The sequence below is a fragment of the Castor canadensis genome, chromosome 1 (assembly GCF_047511655.1).
Source record: "Castor canadensis chromosome 1, mCasCan1.hap1v2, whole genome shotgun sequence".
NCBI lineage: Eukaryota > Metazoa > Chordata > Mammalia > Rodentia > Castoridae > Castor > Castor canadensis.
The window spans coordinates 54,923,849-54,950,219 of record NC_133386.1 but is presented as its reverse complement, the minus strand read 5'-3'; the positions used below and the strand labels follow the sequence as shown (position 1 = coordinate 54,950,219).

General features: G+C 41.5%; 1 protein-coding gene across 5 annotated transcripts in view; it reads left to right on the top strand.

The window, feature by feature from the left end:
• Window positions 1-6,440: 6,440 nt before the first annotated feature.
• The window catches only part of Sobp (sine oculis binding protein homolog), a 155,530-nt gene continuing 135,599 nt past the window's right edge, over window positions 6,441-26,371 (top strand). For 2 of the 5 annotated variants that reach the window (XM_074077436.1, XM_074077433.1), the window contains exon 1: window positions 21,162-21,288. Coding sequence is in view for 3 of the 5 variants with exons in the window: in XM_074077425.1 (XP_073933526.1) it covers window positions 7,042-7,137; window positions 19,098-19,236; window positions 21,103-21,288 (421 nt within the window). In the remaining 2 variants the exon portion in view is untranslated. Of the gene's footprint in view, window positions 7,138-19,097; window positions 19,237-21,102; window positions 21,289-26,371 lie in introns of those variants that run through there. The other 3 variants (XM_074077425.1, XM_074077409.1, XM_020170100.2) reach the window with 3 other exon arrangements.

The following is a 26,371-nucleotide window of genomic DNA, read 5'->3' as shown; positions in this document are numbered from 1 at the left end:
TCTGACTTAAATTATTTTCTAGTGGCATGAGAGACTGACTATATAAATGGACCAAACACATATGACAAAAGAACTCAGACCCACAAGCTGCAGCATCAAACCAGAGAAGCCAAACCACCATCTCTGGCTGCCTCAGAATGATTGCAGTTGGCCAATTTCTGCCAGTTTTCCAATTCCTTACCAACCCCTTTCCAATTCAGGACCAAGCAGAGAAAGCTAAATACTACTTGCAAAAGCAATCATGCAGGATGCCTTGCTTCTTCTCAGCTGGCCTTCTGGTTAGCCTTCCACCAGCTTCTCTGTGTCAACAACCTTCAATCAGAACACACCTGAAGCCTTTTCTTTCCCTGCTATGAAGCCTTCCTACTGCCATGGCTGCCTTTGAATCTCTGCCAAGTGCAAGTGATGGAGGCTGACTCCCTTGTTCTAAATAAATAGGCTTTATTCTCATTTGGGTAAGTCTTCATTTATTTCCCCAGGCTTAATACACATAAAGTTATTATATTCTGGTGTGCATATTGATAGCTGAGTTTAACACTTTGGGCATAGAGATGTTTGTGGCTAATAAATACTGTGCTTTGATGGATAAGTATTAAAAACTGTAACTCAGAGTGACTTTTTCCTAGAATTTATAGGTGCTGTTATGTTTGCCTCAATGGGTACAGTTATAATATTCTTAAAAGTGCATATCAGTATCTCATTTTTATAAATTAAAATTATTAATTTTAGCAAATTACAATTCAAAGGGACTGTAGTGTACATTAATTTGAAAATGAAGACTATTTTTGTTGTGCAGGTGATTATTCTGCATGTGTCAGAGTCCTTACATTTGCATATACTTGTATTCCTCTGCACCTATAAATTTAAGGCTTTAGTAAAATAATAATGATTCTCAAAACAGTAAATAATATGCACTTGTATTTAGAAATCTGTACTATTTTATTTTCAGGTGGCTATACCACACATTATATGGTCATCACAATATTCTAAAATGTAAATTACAATTCTCATTTTGCAAATGAAGAAGGGATAGGTGTGGTAAAAATGACTTGCTCAAGGCCTCCCATAATAAAGGAAGAAGTCCGTCATTCTGCAAAGAGCCTTAGTCTGTATGAAGCTACCACTATGTGGAAGCTTCTTATATTCCTGTGACAGAAGGACACCCCAGCTCCGCCATTCTTCTGGGTAGTGGATTGTAGGTTGCCCACCTGGGCTAACCTGGCATTTAATGGCAGAGCTTATCATGGCCAAATGATCCACACACACAATTCTCATTTTGCATATGAGGAAATGATAAATAAGGTAATAGTGGAACCAGAAGGAACCTGGGCCTTCCCATGGAAATCAGGGTGTCTTTCCACTGTGCATTTGTCCATACTGATCCTTTACCATGGCCTTCAGGCCCCAGGTAACCTGGCTGTGCATTCCTCTTACTACTTCTCCTACCACTCTCATTCTTTGCACTCCAAGTACCTTTCAAGTTCTCAGATGTGCTGAGCACATCCATCCTTCAGCAACTTTAAAATCCTGAGTGGAATACATTTCTCCAGGATTCTAAGATCTCTGCATGAGTAGTTCCTGCTTATCTTTCCTGTCTCCGGTACAATTTTTTCCTCATAGAGGTCTTTTATGACCATTTTAGCTACGGCATGCCCCCTTCCCCTGTGCCCTATCATATTGTCATGTTGTCACCTATCTGGATCTTAAATTCTCGTCGTTGTAACTTGTTTGCTTTCCGGACTAAACTTGGTGAGATTTGGGAATTTGTCTGTCATGGGTGCTGTAGGATCCCAAGCACCCAGAACAGTGCGTGGGTTCTCAACACATTTATTAAATGAATGAATGAATCATAAATCTCATGACAGGAATGTATCCATTACCCAGAAAAATGAAATGAAAGTTTTGTATATATTTCAGGAGGGCTCTGGTCTCTGGCAGTTCATCTATAGGTCCATGATTAACGCCTCTGCCTCACAGTTACGTGGTTTCTAAAAGTTCTTTTTGAAATCGATTCTAGCATTTTGTTCTCTGTAATTGAACATGAGCATGGATTTTGAAAGTGTGTTTTAGATGAAATATAACAAATCACAGGCCAATCACTGTGCTTGGTTTTGAATAAAATAGAATCCCAACATTTTCATTGATGGGTCCTAATGACCCATTTCAGTGAATTGAAGATGCTTTTATGGCACAAACATTAAATACTTGTCTCTAGTTTTCCTCTCCTTTGGAAGGAAAAATCAGAAGAATTAAACTTTCTAGTTTCTCTAGGAGTTGGACAGGTTCATGTGACTAATTCTAGTCAATGGATTGGAGATAAAAGTGATATATGTCACTGCCAGGCTGGTAAGGTCCCCTGGCTCTGTCTTCCCAGTGACTGTGGAGGCACTGTGCTGGTGTGGATTGCAGAACCAAGTCATCATATGGAGGATAGTTGCTCCAGAGAGCTCACACAGATCCGTAGCTGACTTTGTTTGAGCAAGAAATATAAACCTTTGCTGCTTTAAGTCTCTGAGCTTTTCCGAAGACTTGTCATTGCAGCATAACACAGTGAAACTTAATACACCACTGATTGGGAAATGTGCTGTTAATTTATACACCATTGAGGAGAAAAAGAAGCCATTAAGAATAAAAAGAATTCGGTATAAGGTGAAAGTATGAGCTTTAGTTAGATAGAATACAGAGTGCTAAAAGGAAGTCATTTAACCAGATGAGCATAGTGTTAGGACTCCAAAGCTGAGGTTGGACAGGAAGTTCTGAATTCAAGTCCGAGTACTTATTGCCTTGTCTGAGTAGCTTGTGTAAGCTGTAGTCTCCTTATCTGTGAAATGGAGAGAATGAAAGTGACCTCTCAGGGTTTTGTGATTATTAAGTGAGATAATTCCTATAATGTGCTCAGCATCGTAAGTATTCCACGTTTTAATCCCCACCATTGGCTAAATCACAGGACATGTTCAAGATGAATACTAATTCTAAACAATACACAGGAAAACATTAAAAAAATTTTTTTTTTAATTAGACGACAGTAATCAGTTCTTGGAGGTAATAGAGAAGCAGATCTACAGGTGGAGGGCCCAAAGGAGATCACCGTGCAGGGTAAAATGAGCACCAAGAGCAGACTTGAGAGCCGGGCACCGATGACTCATGCCTGTAATCCCAGCTACTCTGGAGGCAGAGATCAGGAGGATCCCGGTTTGAAGCCAGCCCTTGCAAATAGTTTACAAGCCCCTATCTCAAAAAATATTCCCCACAAGAAAGAGCTGGTGGAGTGGCTCAAGTGATAGAGAGATAGAGCATGAGGCCATGAGTTCAAACTGAAAAAAAAAAAAAGAAAGAAAAAAGAGCAGACTTGAGAGAAAGAAGTCACAAAAATGTACCTGAGGAATATATTTGGTAACTGACAGGTGTAATATAAAGAAAAGTGAGGACAAATTGAATGTATGGTGTGGGGGTGGTGCTGGTGTGTGTGGGGGGAGGGAGACAGCCAGCCAGTTGGTGATTGAAGAGCATAAGTCATAGCACAGTGTGGCTCTTTTGCAACTTATTTATGTATTGTTCCTGCCTACATAGGGCAATGTTCTTACAGACCATGAAATTATCCAGGGAACATTATTTGACTCAAAATTCCAAATTCCTTCTACGGTGCATCTGAAAACACCTAGAGTCATTACAACATGTAACAATCCTAAGTTCTGAAGTTCATTGTAGACTAAAAGTTTTCCTCCTATATCCTTTATGAGCTTTCCTTGTCATGAGACATGCATTGTGTGTTCACATACAACTCTGTCACCTCCGTCCTCTGGAGGACATATGCCTGCAGAGGAATAGTTGGCACATTAACGTTATTTTTATTAAATGCCTGCACCGTTCTCTTTAAAGTCATGTTCTTTGAAGGAAGTATAGTGCCACTAAATATAACTTTGGGCTACAGTTCACTTTTTCTGTTTTCTTTTTTCTTAACTTATGAAACTGTATCTTAAGACTTGGGGTAAATAACTTGCTATTTGATATCAGTTGAACAACAGTGAATCAACTGTAATGGTTCTGGCACCAAGGGAGACAAAGGGGACTTCAATATTTCCAGAAGACAAAAAGAACTTCCTTTTGCGTACAGTTTACAACATATGTTTCTACAGTTTTAAAATATTTGAAAGTCCAGAAATGTTTTCTCACTGTCTCCCTCACCAGAGATCAAGAGGACAAAGCTGAAGAAACTCACTCCAACCCACATGTTATTGGGTTCTGAGTGGATTCAGATAAACATTCTCTCGTACCCCCTTCCCATTAACAGCATCAGGGAGATACTCCCCATTGCAAAACGCATCCCTTCCCCCACATACACACTCGAAAAGCTGTTAACCGTCAGGGGAAGTGTTAGTGCAAACAGGTTGGGCTTCTCTTCCCATCTTTGCTGCTGGATCGTAGTAGGTGTGTCAAGGTCTACTGCGGCCTGCGAGACCCCGCCAGAGGATTTGGGTTTCCAAGCTGGGTGTGCCTGGAAAAGCTCCCAGAGGCTACTGGGAAAAATCACTGTACCTCAAAGTGCTTTCTAAATCGCCATCCAACCTCTCCTCTGGATTCTTCTGCGTCCCAGATAGGTGTCCCAAGAATTTTAACTTGTCTTGGGCACAAGTGTTTCGCGCGGACCCCTTGCAGGCAAGAGCTGCCTCCGCCCCTCTTGCTCAGGCCTCCTGGCTCGCCTGGGATGTAGACAGCCACGCGGAGCGGGGTGCGGCTTCCCCTCGCTCCCCTGGCACAGGGAAGGGAAGGAAAGAGGCAAGAGGAGGTGCTCAGCTTTCCTGAGTACACTACTAAAGATTTGGAATTTGGCGTGTTCGAAACAAAATGATGCTGAAATGCAAAACTGGCAACGCAGAGGGGCTCAGTCCTCCTGACTACGCTCCCAAATAGCTCTACGTTCCGTTTAAGAAACAAAACAATGCTAAAATGCAAATTAGGCAATGTAATACCCAGAATGAGCCTCGTCTGCCAGGCCGAACTGAGATTTTAATGGAAAGCTTACTCATACCCCCACACCGAATTCATTCTATCTTTAAGTACTTAAAAATGTGTAATTTTAAGTTCTACCACTGTCATAATGAACACTCCGTAATAACAAGCAGTGGAACAATGGACACCCCCGTATCACATGGTGTCAGGTAATTACGAAGTGGCGGCGGCGCGGGAAAGCTGAGTCGGGAACGCCAATGTGGCCCTTGCAGCGTGTAGGAGCTTTCAGGGGCGCGTGTCTCACCGAAGCCTCATCAAACCGTTCCAACCAATGCCTCCACCCAGACAGAGGGGACGGACACAACCCGACCTTGGCCCGGAGCCTGGACCGTGGGGTGCCAAAGAGGGGATGCGTGAACGTAGAGAGAATCAGCACGGCTCCGGGACCGGCAGGCGCGAGTCGTGGGGGAGAGAGTGGAGCCGGGCGGGGAGAAGAGAGTCCCGCCGGGCGTAGCGAGGACTCCCAGCTCCTGGAGAGATTTTTAGCAGTACCCTGCGCTCCCAAACAGCACCCACTAAGCCCAGTCTTTTGGATTAAGACCAGGGCACCCTGATAAGGGCGCGCGCGGGTCACTGGGTAAAGCTGTTACTTTGTAGCAAGGCATAAGTGGGTGAAGTGGAGGTAATGGGGAGGGACAGAGGAGAGAGGGAGGGAGAAGGAGGAGAAGGACACAGAGAGAGAGAGAGAGAGAGAGAGAGAGCGAGAGAGAGAGACAGACTGAGATGTCCTACTTCTAAGTGGTTCTCTGAAAGGCAAAGGCTTCCTAGCAAGAACAGTCGGAGGGCGCGCCTGGTTAGGGGCCGCCCAGGCAGGGCGCGGGGACCTCTCAAGGGGCTTCCAGCCTCCACGCGCTCAGCGGGGTCCTGGAAGTGGGGGGAGACACACTCTATCCTGACATCTGAGGGGTGGGTCAGGGTTGTAGTTCCCCTTCTCCGAGACCTGGCGCTGCCATCCAGAGGAGGCGAGAGCGGTCTGCCTTTCCTAGGGGAAGCGGCCCTCTAGCGTGGCGACCTCAGGTCCCCGCGCCCTTCCACTGCTCAACCTCCTCCCCCTCCCCCCATTCATTTTTCCTTAGTAGCGTCTAGGACGGGCTCAAAGCCCAACTCCAAACGCACCGAAGCCCACATCACGGAGTTAAGAAGAAGGGCCGGGGTCGGAAGGGGCGCCGACACGCGCGGGGGTGGAGTGGGAGGGGGTGTCGCCTAGAGGTGGCGGCCGCGAGGGGCGCAGCGAACCGCCGGTGCCCGCCGCAGATGAACAGGCGGCCGCGAGCAGCCCCCGGAGCCGCGCAGCATCCGCGTACACAGTGACGGTGGAAGCCACGCCCGCTCCGGAGCGGGGGGCTGTCCTAGCCCCCCCTACCTTTCCCCCTCCCTCCGGCCCCCTCCCTGCCCCGGCTCCCTCGCTCGCTCCCCCTCCTCCCCGCGCCGGTCCCAGGCCCGCCCCCAGCTCGGCTCGCGGGAGGCGCTGGGCGCCCGGGCTGGCGCGCTCTCCCGGGCGCACACACACATCCACGCACGCACGCCCGCCCAGAGCAGCTCTCTCCGTGGCCGGCCCTCGTTCCTCTCGCCCATGCAGACGGACAGAGCGACGGAAGATGGCTGACGACTCCATGGGGCACCGAGGATGCAGCCCGGCGGCGGCGGCGGCGGCGGCGGCGGCGGCGGGAGCGACAGAAGTGGCGGCGGCGGTACGGGCAGCGGCGGCAGCGGCGGCGTTGGTGGCGGCGGCGGCGGCGGCAGCAGCAGCAGGAGCAGGAGCGGCGGCGGCGGCATCCCCGAGACTCCCCGAGCTACCTTTCCCTCTGACAGCCACTGACGTTCTCCGCCGCTAGAAGAGACCCCGCTTCTCCGGCGCCTGCCCCCACCCCCACCTCCGACCCCGCCAGCACCGCTACCTCCGCCAGCTTTGCCACCATCAGCACCACCTCCACCACCGCCACCGCCGCCGCCGCCGCCACCACCACCACCACCACCACCGCCGGCGGCGGCAGCAGCCATTTCATCTCCACAGAAACCAGACACAAAAACATGGCAGAAATGGAGAAAGAAGGGAGACCTCCGGAAAATAAAAGGAGCAGGAAACCGGCTCACCCAGTGAAAAGGGAGATCAATGAAGAAATGAAGGTATCTTTGGACCTCGGGGGCTGGGGAGACGGAGCCCTTTCTTCCATCCGCTCCCTTTGGGCTGTTGTATGGAATTTGGGGGGTCCAGGGGCGCGCTTGTCAGTTTCTTTAGGATGCCCCAGAACGCCTCAGCTCCTCCTCCAGGTGCAAAGCAGAGGCCAACTCGCTGGCTGCATCCCCGAAATTTGCCAACCTCAGATTTGTGGTGGGGGTGGGAGGGGGACCACATATTAGCTAATCTTACAAGCCCTAGGTGGGCACAAATGCCTTACAGGGAGAGGGCACCCAGGGGCCCAAGTGGCGGTTGGGAATGGCGAAGAGGCTTTCCTAGTGGGAGGTGTAGTTTTCCCCCTTTCTTCGGGAATCATCCTGCGGACCCCTCCAAAGTTAAGAGCCGCCCGGCGAGGCACTCCGGGAGAGCTTGATCGCACCCTTCTCCCCAGTTTGTCCCCCTGCTCAGTGATCCCGCTTCGCCCCAAGTCGGCATCTGCGACAGTGTAGCGGCTGTCAGTGCCGGCGAGTTGTGGCCGGAGCGACGCGGGTCTGGGGACAGTCCTGCCGGCCGGCTTGCCTCGCCCGCCCCCGCCTGCTCCTCTACATCGCCGCCTCCACCTCCCGCTCGCTTCTGCACGCCTCACTTCCCAGTTAAGCAGACCCCGGCAAGCCAGGCTGAAAGATCCCCGTGTGAGGGGCGGCCTTCGCAGGCGCCTGCCCATTGTTCGGAAAGGCCGGCCCGGAGTCCTGTCGGCGAGGCCGGGCTCCCCGCCAGGCCAGCGGTGCTCCAGAGGTGGCGAGCGCAGCCGCCTGGCGCGCCAGCTGTTCGCGTTGAAGCGTTTGCACAAGAACACCGCTCGCCTTCTGACCCTCCTTGTCGCCCCCTCACCCTTATTTTCTGCGAAGTTGCGGGGTTTGCCTGGGCGAGGATTTTATCGTGTGTTGATTTCACGAGTGTCTCTTGACTGAAAAAAATTTTTACTTATACATTTATCTTTCTGTGAGTTGCAAAAAAAAAGTAGCAGGTTGCGTTTCGCAGGCTTCTTTGTATTCCCCATCTTCTACATAAAATCCTTAATGCTGCCAGGTGACTTGGTCAGGTTTGGTTAAGTTTGTATTTAAGAGACACTCTGGATTAAAATGGTGTGCAACTAAGTCACTTTTATTACGTTTTGACGTCTTCCTGTGTAGAACACGCATAACCTATGACTGTGCCTTGTATGAAGCCTAGCTTAAAAGGGGACAGATGTTCATTCCATGTATTTGTGTACCTAGGTGCATGTGCTTATCTTTACCTTCCTCCTGGAAATGTCAGTAGTATTCTATTTTTGGAATTTGGGTTTTTATTTTGGGTTGAGGAGCTTAGTGCCTGGAAGCAAAAGGTGCAGTATGGGTCCAAAGGAGAAGTACGGAAGATTTGCCTTGGAAATCAGTGCCATTCCTTGTAATGGAAACCACCATTGATTCCCACAATACACTTAAAAAAGAAAGAAAGAAAGAAAAAGACCAGTTGAAGTTGTTTTGTTTTAGAGGGCGGAACTGGATCTACAATTACCATTCTCCCTCACTTGCCCTTCCCTCCTGTCCTGCGTTTCCAGATTACTTTTCCATGTCGTTTTAAATTGAGAAAGTGGGGTAAGAGGAGAGAGGCGAAGGGCACTAGGAAATCACAGCATGCTCTGGCCCTTTAAAACGCTGCCTAATGTGATCTATATGGATGGCAGCTTTTAAGTTTCATAGGTTCTAGAATTACAAATTAGCTAATTTTAATCAAAACATGTGAAATGTTATCCCTGCTGGATATAAAGGCTGACTGTGCTCGATGCTTGGGGCTCGTGTTGTTGACTTTGGCTGCCGGCGCACTTCGTGGTTTGGGAGATAGTTGTCCTTCTACAGTATAACAGATGTTTGTCTGAACTGGTGAGGAAGAAACAAAAACAACATTGTACGAAGGGGAAAAATTACACAATTTTTAGCCAGTGCTGCAGGACTAAGTATGGAATTAACCTTGGTGCACAGAATTTCCTCTTTTTAAAATGTTATTTTTTTCTTCCAAATCACCATCTACTATTTGAAGTTTTAATCCTCATCATTTCAATCCAGAGTAACATTTAACAAGAAGTTTTACGCAGGAACTAATTCAATTGCTTATAGGATCAGTATTTTTCTCTCTGGTTTGGAACAATGTGAGAGACCACTGGTCACATTTTTCAGTCATGTCTATGCACACCATGCACAGTATGGCAAGTGGAATTGTTTTGTAGGCATTCATCTAATACAGTAGTACCCCAAATCCTTATTTACAATGTGGGTTTTCAAAGTCAAAAGGGTTATTTTGAAGTCATTAATATCTTTCTGCTTTTAATATTAATAACCATGACAACAAAGCCCCTCCCCACAACTCATGCTATTATTATCCTTCCACCTTCCTGAACGTGAAATGTAGGGTAACATAACAAGTTGCTTGCCCTATATGAAAATGTGTGCAACAAAATGTCACCAAGAGCACAATGTAGCCTTGTGCAGCTTCATATCGGTGCCGCTGGAGCTGCCTGGCTGTGTTTGCCTTCATCTGAACGGCTTTCATCTGGACCAGTGTAAACTAAGCCCTGGTAAGTAATCACTGCCCGGCAGAAAGAAAGGAATGTATACAGCTAGCAAGGCCTAAGCTGTAAAAACGGAAACCTGAGCCCCCACCTCGGATCACATATCAAGGCTTGAAGGTAGGGGAAATGAAAGGGGGAAAGAGAAGAGAGCGAATGGAAAAGTCAGCCTGGGAAGTGAAGGATCAGGAGGAGGCCCCCCTTAGGGAGATTTGGCTCAGGGATTAGGGAATTTTATCGTGGTGTACAGTGACCTACTCAGGTTTCAACACTGCTTGGATCCAGTTGCTTCTCTGTGAGCTGAAAGAAAAGGGACTGGTGTGTATGTGATTTTTTTTTTTCTCCTTCGGGTAATAGAAAGGACATTGGTACAAGTGTCTATTTTAAGTACAGCAAATGCAGGGTACGGAGAAAGAGCCACAAATTTGTCTCATCTCAGAGACTTCCTTCAAGATTTCCTAATTGATAGAGTCACATATTTATTTAAAAATAGCTGGAGAAGACAAACTGGCTGAGGTTTAGCTGACATCAGTAGTAATGGCATTGGAGATCATCTTCATGTGGTGGGGAGCTAATGTTGGTTGCTGTTTCACTAGCTCAGATATTGAGTTACATTTTCCTTATCACTGGTTTAATGTACATGGCAGTTGTAACAAATTTAAATTTGATACAATATAATTTTGTGTGTGAAAAGTACATGACTTGGCATAGCTTGCTTATGGTGTACTTCAGTGAAATATCTTCAAGCAGAAATGTTGGCGTCACTATGACCTTTACAGTGTTTTTCTAATCTTTCCCTCTTCCTTCCATTCTCATTTTTCTTGATTAAAAAACTGGTTATTTTATTGTATCTACAATTAATATATCTTATTTTATTAGTTACTAGTAGGGAGGATTTAAAATTTAGATGGCAATACAATTTATATTTTGACTACTTTTGGTTTCTAGAGTGAGGATTGGTATTTATAGCTAATGTAATATGTCCCTGATATACTGTTAGCTCACCTGTGTCATAATAAATGAATGTCAAGGGAGAATTCCAACATATGGAAGGGTTAATCAGTTTCAGAAGTTCTTCCAGAACATGGTAGACATAATATAAAAACTCAATTTGTACCAGTGAGTATGTAAGCATAAGTCTATGTATAAGTGTAAATGTTGTACTTATGGATATGTATTTTGTGCACATAGATCTTAGTACTTCCCAAACAATAACACAACTCAAAAAAAAAAAATCTGAACTGTGAGTAGAGAGAATGAGTCAGATTTTCACCTTTTTTTCCATAAAGACCCCAACTGTTTATTTATTTATTTATTTTTAAATTTTTATTTTATTCATATGTGCATAGATTTTCACCTTTTAAAACTCTTTGACAGAACCAATGTGATCGGACCAAGCCCTCTGTCCTGGAAACTTTCCTAAACAAACCATAATTAATGTACTTACAAGTTTGGCTTCTTCACCAATTGCTTAACTACAGGATAATCTATGTTAGATGTCACAGGGGCTCACCTTTGTTGAAGAAGGTTTCTGTCTACAAATATTGTCAGTAAGTAATTTGTACCTAAATTATGCTTTGGTCCTGATGCCTACAGTTTGAGGCAGGCACATCTGTTAAAGTTTAGTAGGAAACTTACCACAAGATTTTCTAGTTTGGTTTCTGATGGTCTCCCTTTGGCATTAAAAATGACCTGTATCAGTTGCATAGACAATAAAGCAAATTGCAGAGCCGACTGAGTGAGCACAGTTAGTTAATAGCTTGATGTTTAAAAAAATTAGAGAAATAGAGTGTGGATTGAAAAAACTAGCATGTTTCAGGTTGAAATGAGCTCATTACTAAAATAGGTATATTTTAAGATTTGCTGCTGAAATGCCATCCTGACGTCAATATAGTCGGTCTCAGGAACTTGGAAAGTGGGCTTGGGATCGGATCCCACCGAGGCATTTACGAATTATGTTACATTTTCCTTGCCTTAGGTATGCCATGTGGCAGGGTTAGGGACTCATGTCAGTCAGGACATGGGCATTGCCCCTTGGGAGCAATGTATGGGATGTTCCTGAGCCCTCATTGCTCTCAGTCGTCTAGCTCAGGGCTCCAGACAAAAGGGGTAAAAGATTGTCCTGAGACAATCTGCTCTATTCAATAGGCAGTTTTTGGGAAGAGTCTCTCCATCTGTAAGCCACTGAGAATGATGTACCATAGAACGCCATTCTCTAAGTCTTATACAACTCGCAGGTTCCAGAGACGAGGAAATGGAAAGGAACCACTCCACTTCCTACCGAATCTGAAATAAACATTTAAACTAGAAGAAAATGAGTCTGACAGACTCACTCCCTTCTGTGTTTCCTGCCTCTGTGCCTGCCAAGTGCTGCTCTGAGAAGCCAAGCCCTACTCTCCTTGTGTGAAAGACAGACTTATAGAAACCAAGAGGTAATAGAGTTTTTAAAGGAAAGTCAAAAACAGGGCCGGAAAAAGGGCAAATATCTGGGAGTGCAAGTGCCTCTCTAAATAGGAGACTTCCAAGAAAAGATACTGTCTCATTAGGGTCACCAGCCTTTATATCTTGATGTCTTCTAAGGAAATACCCATTTTGTTTGTTGAGTCTTCGTATTTCTTTTTCTTTCTTTTCTCTTTTTATTTTAAACAAAGTATTAGAAGTAGTAGAAAGCGGATCACAAAAACCTCTGCAGTCTAAAACTTCCTCTTGTAGAATAGGAAGCCAACACACTTGTACTCTTGGGCTAATGAGATTATTGAATATTTTCCTGAAAGAGAAGGGATATTATAGGGTAGAAGGAAGAAAAAATAGAGTACTTTGTTTTGATAGTGGTAATTAAAACATGTAAACAGACATGAAAGCTTGTGGCCTGTGAGATTTGCTGAATGTATATTTTAGGACCTGTAGACTGATGGGTGTTAATATCTTTTATATAACCAAAGGCCTGTGGAACTCTTAACTGCTTTAAGGCCAATAGCTCAGCCACAGACAGGAAAACAATGTACTGAGGCTTGGTGATTTTTTAGGGCAGTTCTGCAGTTGTACACCTGTCATGCCTGCCACAGTGTTAGCTGAGGGCTGGTATTCATAACTTCCCAGCATGCTTTTGACCCCATTAGGACAGCTCATGTCTTGACAGAAGATTAAAATATGGACACATGAGATTGTCTGCTCTGTGTCACAAGATAGTAAACCACCATAGATTTTTATGTGTGGAAGCACATGATTTGGACTTCATTTGCCAATTATGTAGCCTTCGAGCTTGAAATATACCAATAAGAGCCAGGCTTCTCAGGCCTGTTGGGTTGTAGTGTTATGGTGCTTCCTTTGCTCATAGTACTTTACTAGGATCATTGTGTTGTGGCTGATGACAATGCTGCACAATGACTCAAAAAGGAGCACAGTGATCATCTTCAGGGGATTTCAGCTAGACTGCTGTAGTCACACGAAAACATCAGGGTTCATTGTGTAGAGTTTGCCAGTCTGGCCACTCTTCTTATGTCATTCGTGATGAGGACCTCCTAATGGGTCATCCCTAGGGAGTGGATCATCCTTACTGTACTATCTGATCCAGTGGGACCATAGATGTGGAAGTACTTTGTCATCTGCAAAGAGATCTTCAACTATTTCTTTTGCACTCTCTGAATTTTATTTCATGACTTTTTTCTTGGCATAATCATAAAACAAAACTGGTCCTTTGGGTCTGTGTTAAGGGAGAAAACTGAGATTCAGTCCTGGACCAGGTCTGGGAACTGACTTCCGACTGAGTTTAATTCTCACTTCACCCTGGAACTTGAACTTGCTTCTGCAGATTCTCTTTCTCTTATCTCTCTTAGCTAGTCCAATGATGCTTAATAGACGTTTACCGCAGAAGTAGTCAGAACACATGGACAGGGAAAGGGAGAGAAAATATTTTCTAAAAGTAATCATTCTATTACTCATAATCTTAACAAGCAGAGATAATTGCATCTTTCCCTTGTGTCTCCTTGTCCAGGATTGGGAGTTTCCTTTTCATTTGAAAGGATCTCTTATGTGCTCTACTTTTTGGATAATGCATGTCAGAATATTCTGAAGTTAAGTACTGTAACTGAGAGATTTTTTTCTGTTGTCTTTAGAACTGTGAATATGACTGATATAGTTGTCGATGTGTGAGGCTGGGCTAATTAATTTTTAATTAAAACTAGTTTTTCAGTTTTTACAAATTGATACACAGACATGATACAAATAGTAGAATAAGCAATGGAAATAAGCAAAAAGAAAAACAAAGCCTATAATTTTCCCACCCAGACACAATTACCATCAACATTTTGATGGATGTCTTTTCTGCCCTTTTCTATGTATGTTGTATACAGTTTTTTAAAAACAAAAATAATCTCATAGTGTACTAACTTTCCCTTTAAAACCTAATATATTGTTAATAGCTTTTCATAGCACTAGAAATTTATCTACAGCATATATTTTAGCAGGAAAATAGTATTCTGTTATATGACCAAACTGTAATTTATTTAACCAAGCTCCTATTATTTGGCATTTAGTTTATTTCTGAGAAAACAGCATTGCGATAAATATTCCTGAACGTGTATATTTCTGTACCTGTTTCTGTTGAATAGTTCCTAAAATGCCTAGAAATAAAATTGCTGAGTCAGATGGTATGTATGATTTTTAATGCATTGAGTCAAATTACTCTTCCTAAAAGATATATCAAAGTTCTCAAGAGTAAGAGAATGAAAGAAAATGATCACTAACTATGTTACACATTACATGTTACACATTACAATGTTACACATTACATTCTTTTAAGCTTTCACTTATTATAATACTTATTGTTAGAATCAGGTTTTCCTGAATTTTGTTTGTATTTATACATTTTTAAATGTTTATTGAATGTAGCCAAACAAATTGGCACATTCATTGAGTACATTATAGTTGTAAACATTGCGTTAGGCAAGGCATAACAGGAACTAAAGGTTTCTGCCCTAAAGTAACTGCGGTGTTTTGGGACAGCTGACATATCTTACAAGACCTGCGACTTGGAGTAAGAGTGGGAGTTACATTTGTGGGGAGAGAGAGGGCAGACTTTCCTCCTTTGGGAGAATGGAAGCTAGCCTTTGAATATTTCCTGCTCTCAGGTAGGATACACATTTGAAAACATGGCGGCCTTCAGTTAAATCAGGGGTGCCTAACTATGTTTTACACTCTATTTTGTGTTTTCAAAAGTAGAATCATGACTCCTTTTTGAAAGGCTTGAAGTACTCATGTTCCTAGAGATATTTTCTGAATTATTGCTATTTTCAAAGTGCCTTGGAATCAAATATTATTCACCTGTTGAAATGTTCAGTTAAAAATCATTTAGATTGAACTTATGACATTTAAGAAGGCTATCCAATGAATGTCCTGGGAATTAAGATCCAATAAAAATAAGTTTTGCTGGTATGGAAAGAACTCAGAAGAAATGAAGAATTAGTCAAATTTCCTTTCTGCATATCTGCCTATGGCCCATTTATTTATTTAGTTCTAGGAAGAGAGCGTGCTTTCAGATGAGATGTTAGGGTTATGATCTTTCTTTAGGAGTGCTGGGGATGAGAGGGGGAAATAGAAGAGGGTGAGGAAAAGGTAGGGGACTTGGTATTAGAAATACAAAGCAATTAGAGTCACATGTGATGTCAAAACTTGTAAAATGAGAAGATTCAATTTTAATTGTGAATTCTTGGCACCTTTTCTCCAATAAAAGTAATTAAGGAAAGTAGGGGCCAATGATCATGAAAGCAAGCAAAGTCTGAAAATAGGTAGATACACTCTGGTTGGAAACCTCTTTAAACATGATATTGACCCTGTGGAATGACTTCTGTAGTCCAGAAGATTGGTTCAGAGAGGTAGCTTCTTTGGACTTGCTGACACATTGGACTATATACAGAGTTTATAATAGGAGAGTTCTGGTATAGGAATAAGGTGTTTATTTTAGTTATTACTTTCCTGGGTGATGGGCTATGCCTAACTTTACCTTCCTGATGCTCTCCTCTTCTGGCAAAATGAGAATGTTACATAGGTTCACCAAATGTTTACTGTAGAAACCAAGTACCTAACACATAGGGTTACTGACAGGAACAAGAGAATTAAAGGATGTGAAAACACTGCAAAGTGCTCTAGGAGTGTTAGACATTATTATTATAATTTTACTGACCTATTTTCCAAACCCAAGTCGGACCACATGGTATGAGAGAGGATTTTTGTGTCACTTCCAAGGGCAAGAGCCAGTCTGCAAAATGTAAGTTGGATGCCAAAACATTGAAATTTCTGGTACATTTTGATGGTTTATGGGAGCAGTGATAAAGTATTTGAATAATGACTGCCCAATAAAATTCATGATGTGTTATCACTATGATTTTGAAATTCCTTTGCAAAAGGTATTTTATAAGTAGAAGTTCTTTGATTTCATGGGATCCTGAAGCTTGGAGGAATTAAAAAAAAAGATTTTGCTTCTATTTTCTGCTCTAAGTCTTAAGGAGAAAAGCTGGGTGAAGATTTGGAGGACGCAGATTGCACAGTCCCCCTTAGTAGAGTAGTTTGTCTTATTGGTGAGTATACTTTCCTTAAGCATATCTCTGAATTTTAATTCATCACTTTTACTCACCTTTTAAAAAAGCAAACAAGAAACTTAGGAAAGGAATAACTTTTAAATAGAAGATTCTTTTTTTAAAGGACAATAATACAAAAAACTGATGAAAAAAAATTGTTGGAATTCTCTGCTAGAAAGAGTTGGAAACCTTTTATAGGCTATAAACATTAAATTTACCACTCCTAGAATATGTTCTATTTCCTGGATGATAACCGCAAAAACCTGTTTCATTATTTTGGTTTAGAGCCATAATGAGCCCATATGATATCTAGCATCAAAGTCTACCTAGAAATTTAAAAAATAAGTGATTTGTTCTTTGGGGTTCTTTGGTTTCTTAATATGATAGTGTGTATGACAGAGATTATAGTTTATTCCTGTATCTGTTTTATAAGAAACTTTGGTGTTCATCCTCTCTTTGATTTTCCTCCTCTTTTCATGAAAGGTTTGAAACTTACCACTTGTGCCTTTATAAATCTTTTATTTTCTGCTTTTGCAGTGTTTATTTTTATTTTCAAGACAAGAAAGGGAATGTTTTAGAGTTTATTTTCCCTGACATTTGTAGTAACTCAAAAATCATAGACTAGATCAAATTCATATTGATTGCTCCATGAAGCCTCTGAGTTTTCAGCAGAAACCATAAAATAAACAGACACAGTTAAGATACCCAAATATATGAATTTGGTGTTAATAATCCAGTTGAGGTTTCAGTTTTTATTCAAAGTCTGAAAATTCTGGATCCCATCCTTAGGATTGATTCTGAAAGGATGAATGGATTTGCAGCTGGACTAAAACAAACAAATCTATATCCTTGACTGAGAGGTGATGCATAAATTATGCATCTATAGCCTTTGTGTGACTTCACAGGTTAGACAGAACTGCAGAGAGTGGTGTCTGATAGGAATGGTGTATAAAACTGGATGTGGTAGCCAGGAGTTACTATGCAAAAGATTATCTGTCTTTTTGGCACAGTTCTCTTTAGAGATGGGGGCAACGGCACACCGACCAATAGAATGGCTTGCACTTGGTTTTTAATGCTGTTGGGAATTTTTTTTTCCATGCAAGGTAAGCTTCATCCTTGGAGATTTCTGCTGCCAGAATTTGTGTGCCTAGGGACTGTCATTCAGTAGTCAGGCTCTCAGCTGGGTGAAAGAGAGTGATGCCTCATTAAAGGGATCTCTTTTGATTGAGTAGAGCAGCATTAAGCCCAGTCCTCCTTAGTGGTATTCCTGAAGTTGGTGAACATATTATTCATATCGATCATAACATCTTTGTGCATTCATGAAAAGAATGTCTATTTAATGTGGACACGACCAGCCATCAGAGAGAAGAAATGCCTCAGTAAAGCTAGCTGTGGCTGGCTGTGGGCCTTGTGGATGATGACACTGAATCAGTCCAGCTAGATTTTTTAAATTGTTGCACTCTACCATCACAGATTGACCCAGTTGGAGCTCAGAGCTAAAGTGGGTACTAAAGCAAAAACTGTAGCATCTTGTGGATGGTTTGAAATGCCAGGTTTGTTTTTGTGGTGTCAGTTGTGTAATGTCTTTTATTTTTTTACGCAACTCCTGCTGAAATCTAAACTCATGAAATTCAAGAAAACGTGGAACTCATACATTGGGGCTGCACCACTCTGGCCTTGCCTTAGTGCTTTGTTTCAGGTATATAAATTATACATCCCAGTGTAATTCAGGTTTGACAGCTTCTAAGGAGAAGAATAAATGCTCTGAGCTACAGAGAAGGGGTAGAATATATAGTTTTCCTAGTTCAGTCTAGGAGACTCATGATGCCCTGCCAGACACATAAGTGTTACTAGTGATACAAGCTTATATCTTGCTTCTAGACCTTGCAGTTGATAAGTTATTAAAAATAGTCACTTGGTATGAAGTATTAAATCTGTCCAACCATACCCATTTTTTGAACATTGATGTCTATAATAGCAGAATTAATACCTTACATTTATATATTGTCTTATAATTTATAAAGTGGTTTCATACATTATCCAAAATCTTGACTGGCTTGTAACCTTAAAGTTAGTAGGTACTTTTGTGTCACTTATCAGAAGACAACCAAAGTGACCTTTGATTTCATGTAGAATCTGTCACTAATAAAATTAATAAAGCAAATTATGCATTAATTAAAAAATACTCTTGCAAAGGGGAAAATTATAAAGGGAAACCCTTGTAACCTGTTCAGCTTCCTGTAGGGTAGTGGTTGACAATTGATAAGTTATTTCTTTGTTCAGATTTTGCTTTATCTGAGATGAGAGTCATGTTAAGAAACAACACCTGAATCAGAAAGTAATTCTAATTTAAATTAATCTGAGCTACAAAAAGCTTAATTGTTTTCATTTTCAAAATCTTTTCTTGCTTTTTTTGTGCTTTTCATTTCAGTGTTGTGAGTGTGTGTGTGTATGTGTGTGTGTGTGTGTGTGTGTGTTAGTGTGGGATATAGACTTTGCAAAAAAATATGTTTAAAATAAGACTCCCTATTTGCAGGCAAAACTGACAAATACTTTTTCTTACTATCTTTAAATTGCAAGTGTTTGAAGGCCTGTCATAATTGGGTGTGTCACTCTTCGATTTAAATGCATTACAATTTTTTAACGTGGTTTGAAAAGTGAGCACTAATCTAGGGGCAGTAGGGCAGCGCTGGCATTAAATGGGGTGGGGCCAATAATTCAATGTATGCACTCTTTTCAGATAATTATTGACTATAAAAGTAAGTAGTAGCTTATGCCTCTCTTTCAGAACTTTGCAGAAAACACCATGAATGAACTGCTTGGCTGGTATGGCTATGATAAGGTTGAATTGAAAGATGGTGAAGATATCGAATTCAGGAGCTACCCTACAGATGGGGAGAGCCGGCAGCACATTTCTGTTCTCAAAGGTAATGACATTTTTTTTTTTTTTTTTGTCTTTTTCTTTTTTGGTGCTGGGATCGAACCCAGGGCCTCAGGCATGCTAGGCAAGCGCTGTACCACCGAGCTACATCCCAGCCCGGTAATGACATTTAATGTCCCTTTGTTCATGCAAAGGAGGATTAACTATCTCAACCCACCTCAGTCGAGTTGCTTTGGGACTCATTTTGTTGATTATCCCATAGTTGGTTTAAACATACATCTCCAGTAGTGCTTTCCCCTAAGCAGAATTCTCTACAATATAAGAGCACAACATAAAACAGAAATAGACAGCTTCACCTCCTTCCAGCAGTGGGAAAACTAGACAAAGGCTTAGGACCTTAAGTGCTATGGTCCTGCCCACAAGTTCATAGAAAGGGATAGTGACTGTTGACTTCTAATTTCCTTAAACCTTTGATATGTGATTGATTATTGTGGACTAGGACTTTTGCTTAAGTGCAATGTTAGGTTTACATTTTCAGGTGGCAAGAGAGGTTCATTTTTATTTTGGTCATCTTCCTTGTTTTTGGGTGGGAATTCTAAAGGGAAGCCCTATTTTCATTTTGCGTTTGAAATTTTTATTCTTCCTCCTCCCCAACCCTTGAATAAGGTAAGAAGAGGAGAAAGAAAGTAGTAGAAGATTCGATCATATATTATTCTGTAAGAATTTTTATCAAAGCCCAGCTAAAGAGTGGAAATTACAGAGGAATGGCAGAGTGGAATTTATACTGGATTTTACCAGTGAACAGCAGTGTCCAATATCTGGAGGGAGAAGCTTGTTAAATAACTTAGTAACTGAGTTAATGAACCTAAAATTGGAAGGAGAGTTTGCTTGTAAGAGAAAAGAGGAGGAACATGGGAAGAGGCAACCAATTTGGGGAATTTTAATAAAATGTGGGTAAAACTAATTGTGCTTCAGCATTAGCAAGTCAATCAGTATTTGTGTGACATGAGAATTTATTGGATAATACCTGTTCAAGCATTTTGTTTCTAGACTTTTAGATAGTGCTTTTTTTCCTTCTTATATGCCAAGCAGCAAAATGTAAATGAGCTGTCCTGCAGGCGTGTGGAATTGAATGTACGTGACAAATTTTATGTTAAGCTTGCTATGAAATTGTACACATCATGTTATGAAGATAGTATCATCAATTTCACTGTAAATGAAAAATGCAAGTCATGAGTTCATATTGTATAAACTAATAGCTCATATAATACTTAGCCTAGGTAATAATCTTTGCTTCTGGGGAACGTGAAAAAACAGAGTGCCCTGTTTTTCATGGTTGAGGCTTTTTTTTTTTTTTAGTGATTCACATACAAGGATAAAATGCACAAAGTTTCTATCATTATATGTGTTCTTTGTTTTCATTTTTGTTATTTCTTAGGGGGCATTATCAATACTTAGTGTAACACCACTTTTCTTCCAAATCGTTCATTTGATTATATTATGATCTAAGCTGGTAATACAGTGGGATTTAGCTACAATGATGGGGAACACACTTTAGGTTTCCCCTGGTAGCCAGAGAGCGATGCTTGCTATATATCACTTTGTTCATGGAAAAGGTTAATTGCCTCTCAATTTTCAATGGGATTTTACAGTGTTAAAATTCATCACCATGATTCAACTGGGATATTAGCTATCATAGTGGAACAAATTATAAAGGACACCATTGGTAATTGTTGGTAACAAGACTAAAGAACTTCAGGATGGACTGTGGAATTCTGGCAAATTGTTTAAAGGTTTGCAAGGAAAAATTTTGTTCTATTAGATGAGCATTTTACTTGAAGAAATAGGGAAAACTGAAGTCTACTGGGTAAGTTGTTTTTATCGTATTGAATATGTTTTTTTTCTCTTATAGAAAACTCTTTGCCAAAACCAAAATTACCTGAGGACAGTGTTATTTCACCATTCAATATAAGCACAGGCTATTCAGGGCTTGCCACTGGAAATGGACTCAGTGACTCACCTGCAGGGTCAAAAGACCATGGCAATGTGCCCATTATTGTACCTTTAATTCCGCCACCTTTCATAAAGCCACCAGCAGGTAAGCACTACCAGGGTCCAGTGATAGTGATTTTAGGCAGTTGTTTTAACTATCTTATGAATAATCATTAAATATTCAAATTAACTTAGATAAGACAATTTTAGGAACTTTGTAGATAATGTTATTGCATGTATTAAAGTATTATTGCTGTTATTGGGAAAATTCTCCTATCTACTACTGAACTTTCAACTGACTGTAAACCTTTTCAACCACCAGCTACTAAAAGCTATTTTTTCCTCTCTGCAGTCAGATATTAAAAAAAAGGATGAAATACTTTTTAAAAACAAGATATATTCAATGACTGGTTAGCAAGATAAAAAGGTAACTATGGTTGAGCTGAGTGGTACATAAGTGGGGCCCAGTCTCCTGGAGTTTCTGAGGCAAGGGGTAATTTTGTAAAGGGACACGTGGCAGGCATGTTCCCCAACATGCCTTCCTCTGAATCCACACAAGAAATGACTTATATTATGCATCATCTCCACGGAGTTCTTTCTAATTCCTGGAAAGCTGTCCTTGCAAGCTTAAAAAAGATGGAGATCTGAGTCCTACTTGCATGAAAATGTAATCATTTCTTTCATATTTCAGAAAATTAGATGGCAGTGCATTAGCTCTAGATGGCGAGGGCTCCAAACATGGTGATATTGCCAACTAGACTACAGATTTGTTCCATGCAGGGAAAGAAGTTGAATCATATTGCATCTGGCTTGCTGTAAAACGTTGGAATTGTGCTGGAATTCTTAATGGTGACACTGGTTATTTTTCTGCATATCGAATTGAACCACGATAAATACTGAGTTACAATAGTTATAAGTACTGAGTTATTTTAACTAAAGGGAATGCTTGTATTTTTAATAAGGAAGATAGGTGTTTGGTTCTGTTTCCATAAACAGTGAAGAAATTTGCAGATATAAGTTCCTTGATTTATGTTATAGATGGATTTACCCTGAATTCTAAGTGTTACATTTTCCTTCATGGCTATGGCCACATTTTCTTATTGACCTACTACATTGTAGCAGTAAAAGTGTTCTTTCACACTATGTCATTAAAATTCATTTACCTGTTAAAATCACTTATAATTGTGCTTGTCAACTAATTGCTAACGTGGGGTATCATAACGATGTTTGCCTTATCACTGACCCTGTTTTGTGATACAGAGGCTGATTGTTTTGTGATACAGAGGGACCCAAATTTGTCTCTCAAGGACCAAAGACATATTTGCATAGGTCAACTGAGGAAAAAAGGGTATGTAGTGTATATTCTGTGGCTTAGGTGAAGGATGGTGAGAGTATCAAGGTAGTATGGCTGAGCAGCAAGAACATGGCCTTCAGATTCAGAAAGACATAAACAAGTAACATCAGCTGTCCTTCCTTCAATTTTCCTGTCTGTAAAAGGGGCCTTGCAGCCCTACCTTACGGGGTTGTTGTGGAGATGGGATGAGAAAATCTAAAGCACCTAGCATAATACCTGCCATGCAGAAGTCATGTAGCAAACACCATACCTTCTTTTTCTTTTTTTCAGTTCTAATTCTAACCTGAAGTTACCATGTATATAATTTGTGCATAAAAAGGTGTGCATCCAAATGCAAATTTGTCTCTAAGATTTATTTGAGCAAAGCAAACAGTTTAAGAAATTAGCATAGTTGAGGCTAACATAAGTTTGGCATGCCAAAAAACCTGCCCTGGAGTTTCCTGCTGGGCCAGCCACGTGGAATTCAAGCACACAGCTCCTATTTAACTCTAATTCCACATCAGATCAGGAAATAAATATGCAAAGGGACAGAGGCCAAAAACTGAGCCTTGGAAGTCTTAGCCATAGGAACTCTGAGGAATTAGAAGCCAGAGTAACTGAACACCAGTGGTTTTATGCTGTCTTCTGTTAGAACTCCAAGGCGCTCATCTGTGGAAAACAAAATGTGGGGAAGGACGTCTTTAATTTTCTATATTTGCTCTAAACCTTGACCCTGTCTTTCTAGAGGTTCTATATAACAAGACAAAGATACAGAAAAGTTCTCTGCTCTCTAGGAGCTTACTCTATTAGTTTCTAAGCAGAAACTTGCCAGAGAGATGACTTTTGATTTAGTCATCCCATGTAAGGAAGGGGTCAGCAAACATTTTCTGTAATGGGTCATACTATCTCTATCACTTCTATAGAACCCTGCTGTTGTAGCAGGGAGGCCATCATAGAAAATGCAGAAACTAATGAATGTGGCTGGTTTCAATAAAACTTTATTAACAAAAAAGGCAGTGGACAGGGTTTTGCTCAGGGACCATAGTTTGCTGATGCTTGTGCTAGGGTAAGATTAGCCAAGTCTCATGATAACAGGAAAGTGAATAGAACTTCAGAGTCTGGCTGTGGACTTGGCAAGGTATCCTGTGTGATATCCTAAAGAGGAGAGAGCAACAGGGCAGGAAAATAATGGTTTTCAGGGTATGTGGTGCACCCTGGCACACAGTTCTTGAATAAAGGAGTGAGTGACTGATACTCAAATCATGCTGTGCACATGTAAGACAAGTGGCTCGCTGTGAAAATGTTAGTATTTTGTCTGTTGTTCATTAAGAAAATGCCAGTATTTTGTCCTGACTAGTGCCACACTGTTTGGTCTTAACCACAGCTACCTTAATCATCAAGGGAGGTTTCGGTTGCTTTTACTGTCTGTGGATAAGTGAAGTCCACACATTACCAAAAGTTAATCATTTTAGCTCTCCCTGTAGTAAAACTTACCAGAGTCCTTATTTAAGGTCATCGAGTACATTTCCTGTCAGTTTCCTAGCTGTATGTAGGTTAACGTGCATTCTTGAGGGGAGCTAATAAAGGGTACACTGGCCGGAAACTAATGGCTCTCTGCTGATAATCCACAGTCGACTACAATACACAGATGTCCCCCTCCCAGGATAGGGAAGATGAGGACCATAATACGCTTTGGATTCCTAGTGTTCAAATTATTCCTATTGTATTGTAAGCTGGCTATGTGAAAAACGGTAATAATAATACCTTAAATTTATATGAAGTCCTGGGCTAGGGGCCTGGCTCAAGTGGTAGAGCACCTGCCTAGCAAGTTCAAGGCCAAGTTCAGCCCCAGTACCACAGTGTGTGTGTGTGTCTCTCTCTCTGTGTGTGTGTGTGTGTGTGTGTGTGTGTATGTGTGTGTATATGTATATATATATATGCTTGTGTATATATGTGTATATATATGTATATATATGTTTATATATATGTTTATAGTTCCTCAAATTCATTCATATTCTTTAATTCAGTCTTTACAATAACTCCAGGAAATAGCACGTTGGGTATTATTAAATAAAGAACTGAAACTCAAATAGGTTAAATAGCTTCCTTAAGGTTTTGTGGCTTCTAAGTACTTGAGCCAAGACTACTATTAAGGTCTTCTGACTCCTAATCCAAAGTTCTTTTTAATATAAAGTTGCCTTTTCAGCATATTCTTACAGATCTTCCCTAGGCCATAACAGAATAATAATGCTTATTAATATAGTACTTCCAGATTCTCTGATGACTGGAGATACAGCTTCTTCCTGCAAAAGGTTATTTTTCAAGGTCCATATCTTTTTGGAAGACTTGATGAGCTCTTTGCTAACCCTGAGAATCTGTGGGTCTGTGAACCTAATGGCAGTAAAATCCTAGCTGGTTTTTCAAGTGCTTGCCATCATGAGGTAATTGCTTCTCTTCCGGGGTACCAGAGGGCTCCATCTGGTCAGCCCTGGCTCCCAAGAGTGCGTTTCATGTGCTTGAGCAGGCTCACCACTGGATCCCATTCATGTCTTGGCAGCCAGTGGGCCCAGTGGAATACTCGTGGCTGGGAACACAGTGATACCACATTCACTTGGATTTCCACTCGTTTTGCACAGCTGCATTCAGAAGTGTGGGCGTGGCTCACTTTGGGGCTTGGGGAGTTGCTTTCCCGGGCCTGCTCCCCTTTTCTTTTCTTTTCTTTGGAGAAGGGAAGCTCCCTGTGTTTTGGTGATATCACAGCACTGACCCAACTTTGCCTCACAGGTTTGTGCCCATCTTCCCAGGCTAAGCTGCCCTTCCCCCTTGGAAACAGCCTCTGGTCCTTGGTGTGCCATTTGTGACGTCACAGGCGTTACTATGGCAATAGACTTGTTATAAACACAGAATAATAGGCCTGATTTTCTTTTTTTCCCCCATGCAGTGAAGGGAATCACCATGATCCTTAAATAATAACCACAGACTTTTTTTGCAGAATGTAGGAAATGAACAGAGCAAGGCTGCAGAATAGCCATTAAAAAAAAAAACTGTTATAAGAATATTAGAAAATAATAAAAAGCACTAACCAATGCTTTCTTTTTATGCAAACATGCCTTTATCTTTTTTAGTTTGAACAAATATGAGAACTTCCTTCTTTGCTGTTTTTTGAAATCACATAGTCCAAAGTATCAAAAAAATATATATACCAGCAAGAGTTTTGAAAGATTGCTCAGGTTAATCGCATCATCACCTTGCTGAAATTCTTCTCATGCTAGTGGTTTTAATAATGGCTCATCCCTTTGGGACTTCATTCAGAGAGGGTTGTCTAGAAAGGGCTGTCAGCCTGAGGGCTGAGAACTGTGCTGTAGTGAGTCTCCACTAAAACACTTGTCCCTGCCCTGCTTCCCCAGGTTTGACCATTGCAGTAAAGCATCTAGAATGGATATTGTTGAATAAAAATCTTCTTACCAGTACCTTGTAATGATCTTTAGTGATTTACAATTTCATAATAGCACTGGAATCCATTGATTAGACTTTTTTTTTTTGGTGGTATTGGTGTTTGAACTTACAGAGCAGGCAATCTACTGCTTGAGCCACACCCCCAGTCCATTTTGCTCTGGTTATTTTGGAGATGGGGTCTTATGAACTATTTGCCTGGGCTGCCCTTGAACCTCAGTTCTCCCGATCTCAGCCTCCCAAGTACCTAGGATTGCAGGCATGAGCCACTGGCACCTGGCTTTGATTGGGCATTAAATAGTCTCCTGTGGTGGTTGGGCGTGGGACCAGGGTAGAAGACGATGGCCCCATTGAAACCAAAGCTAGGAATTTTTGTCTTCTAGTCCATGACAATTTATTCCTA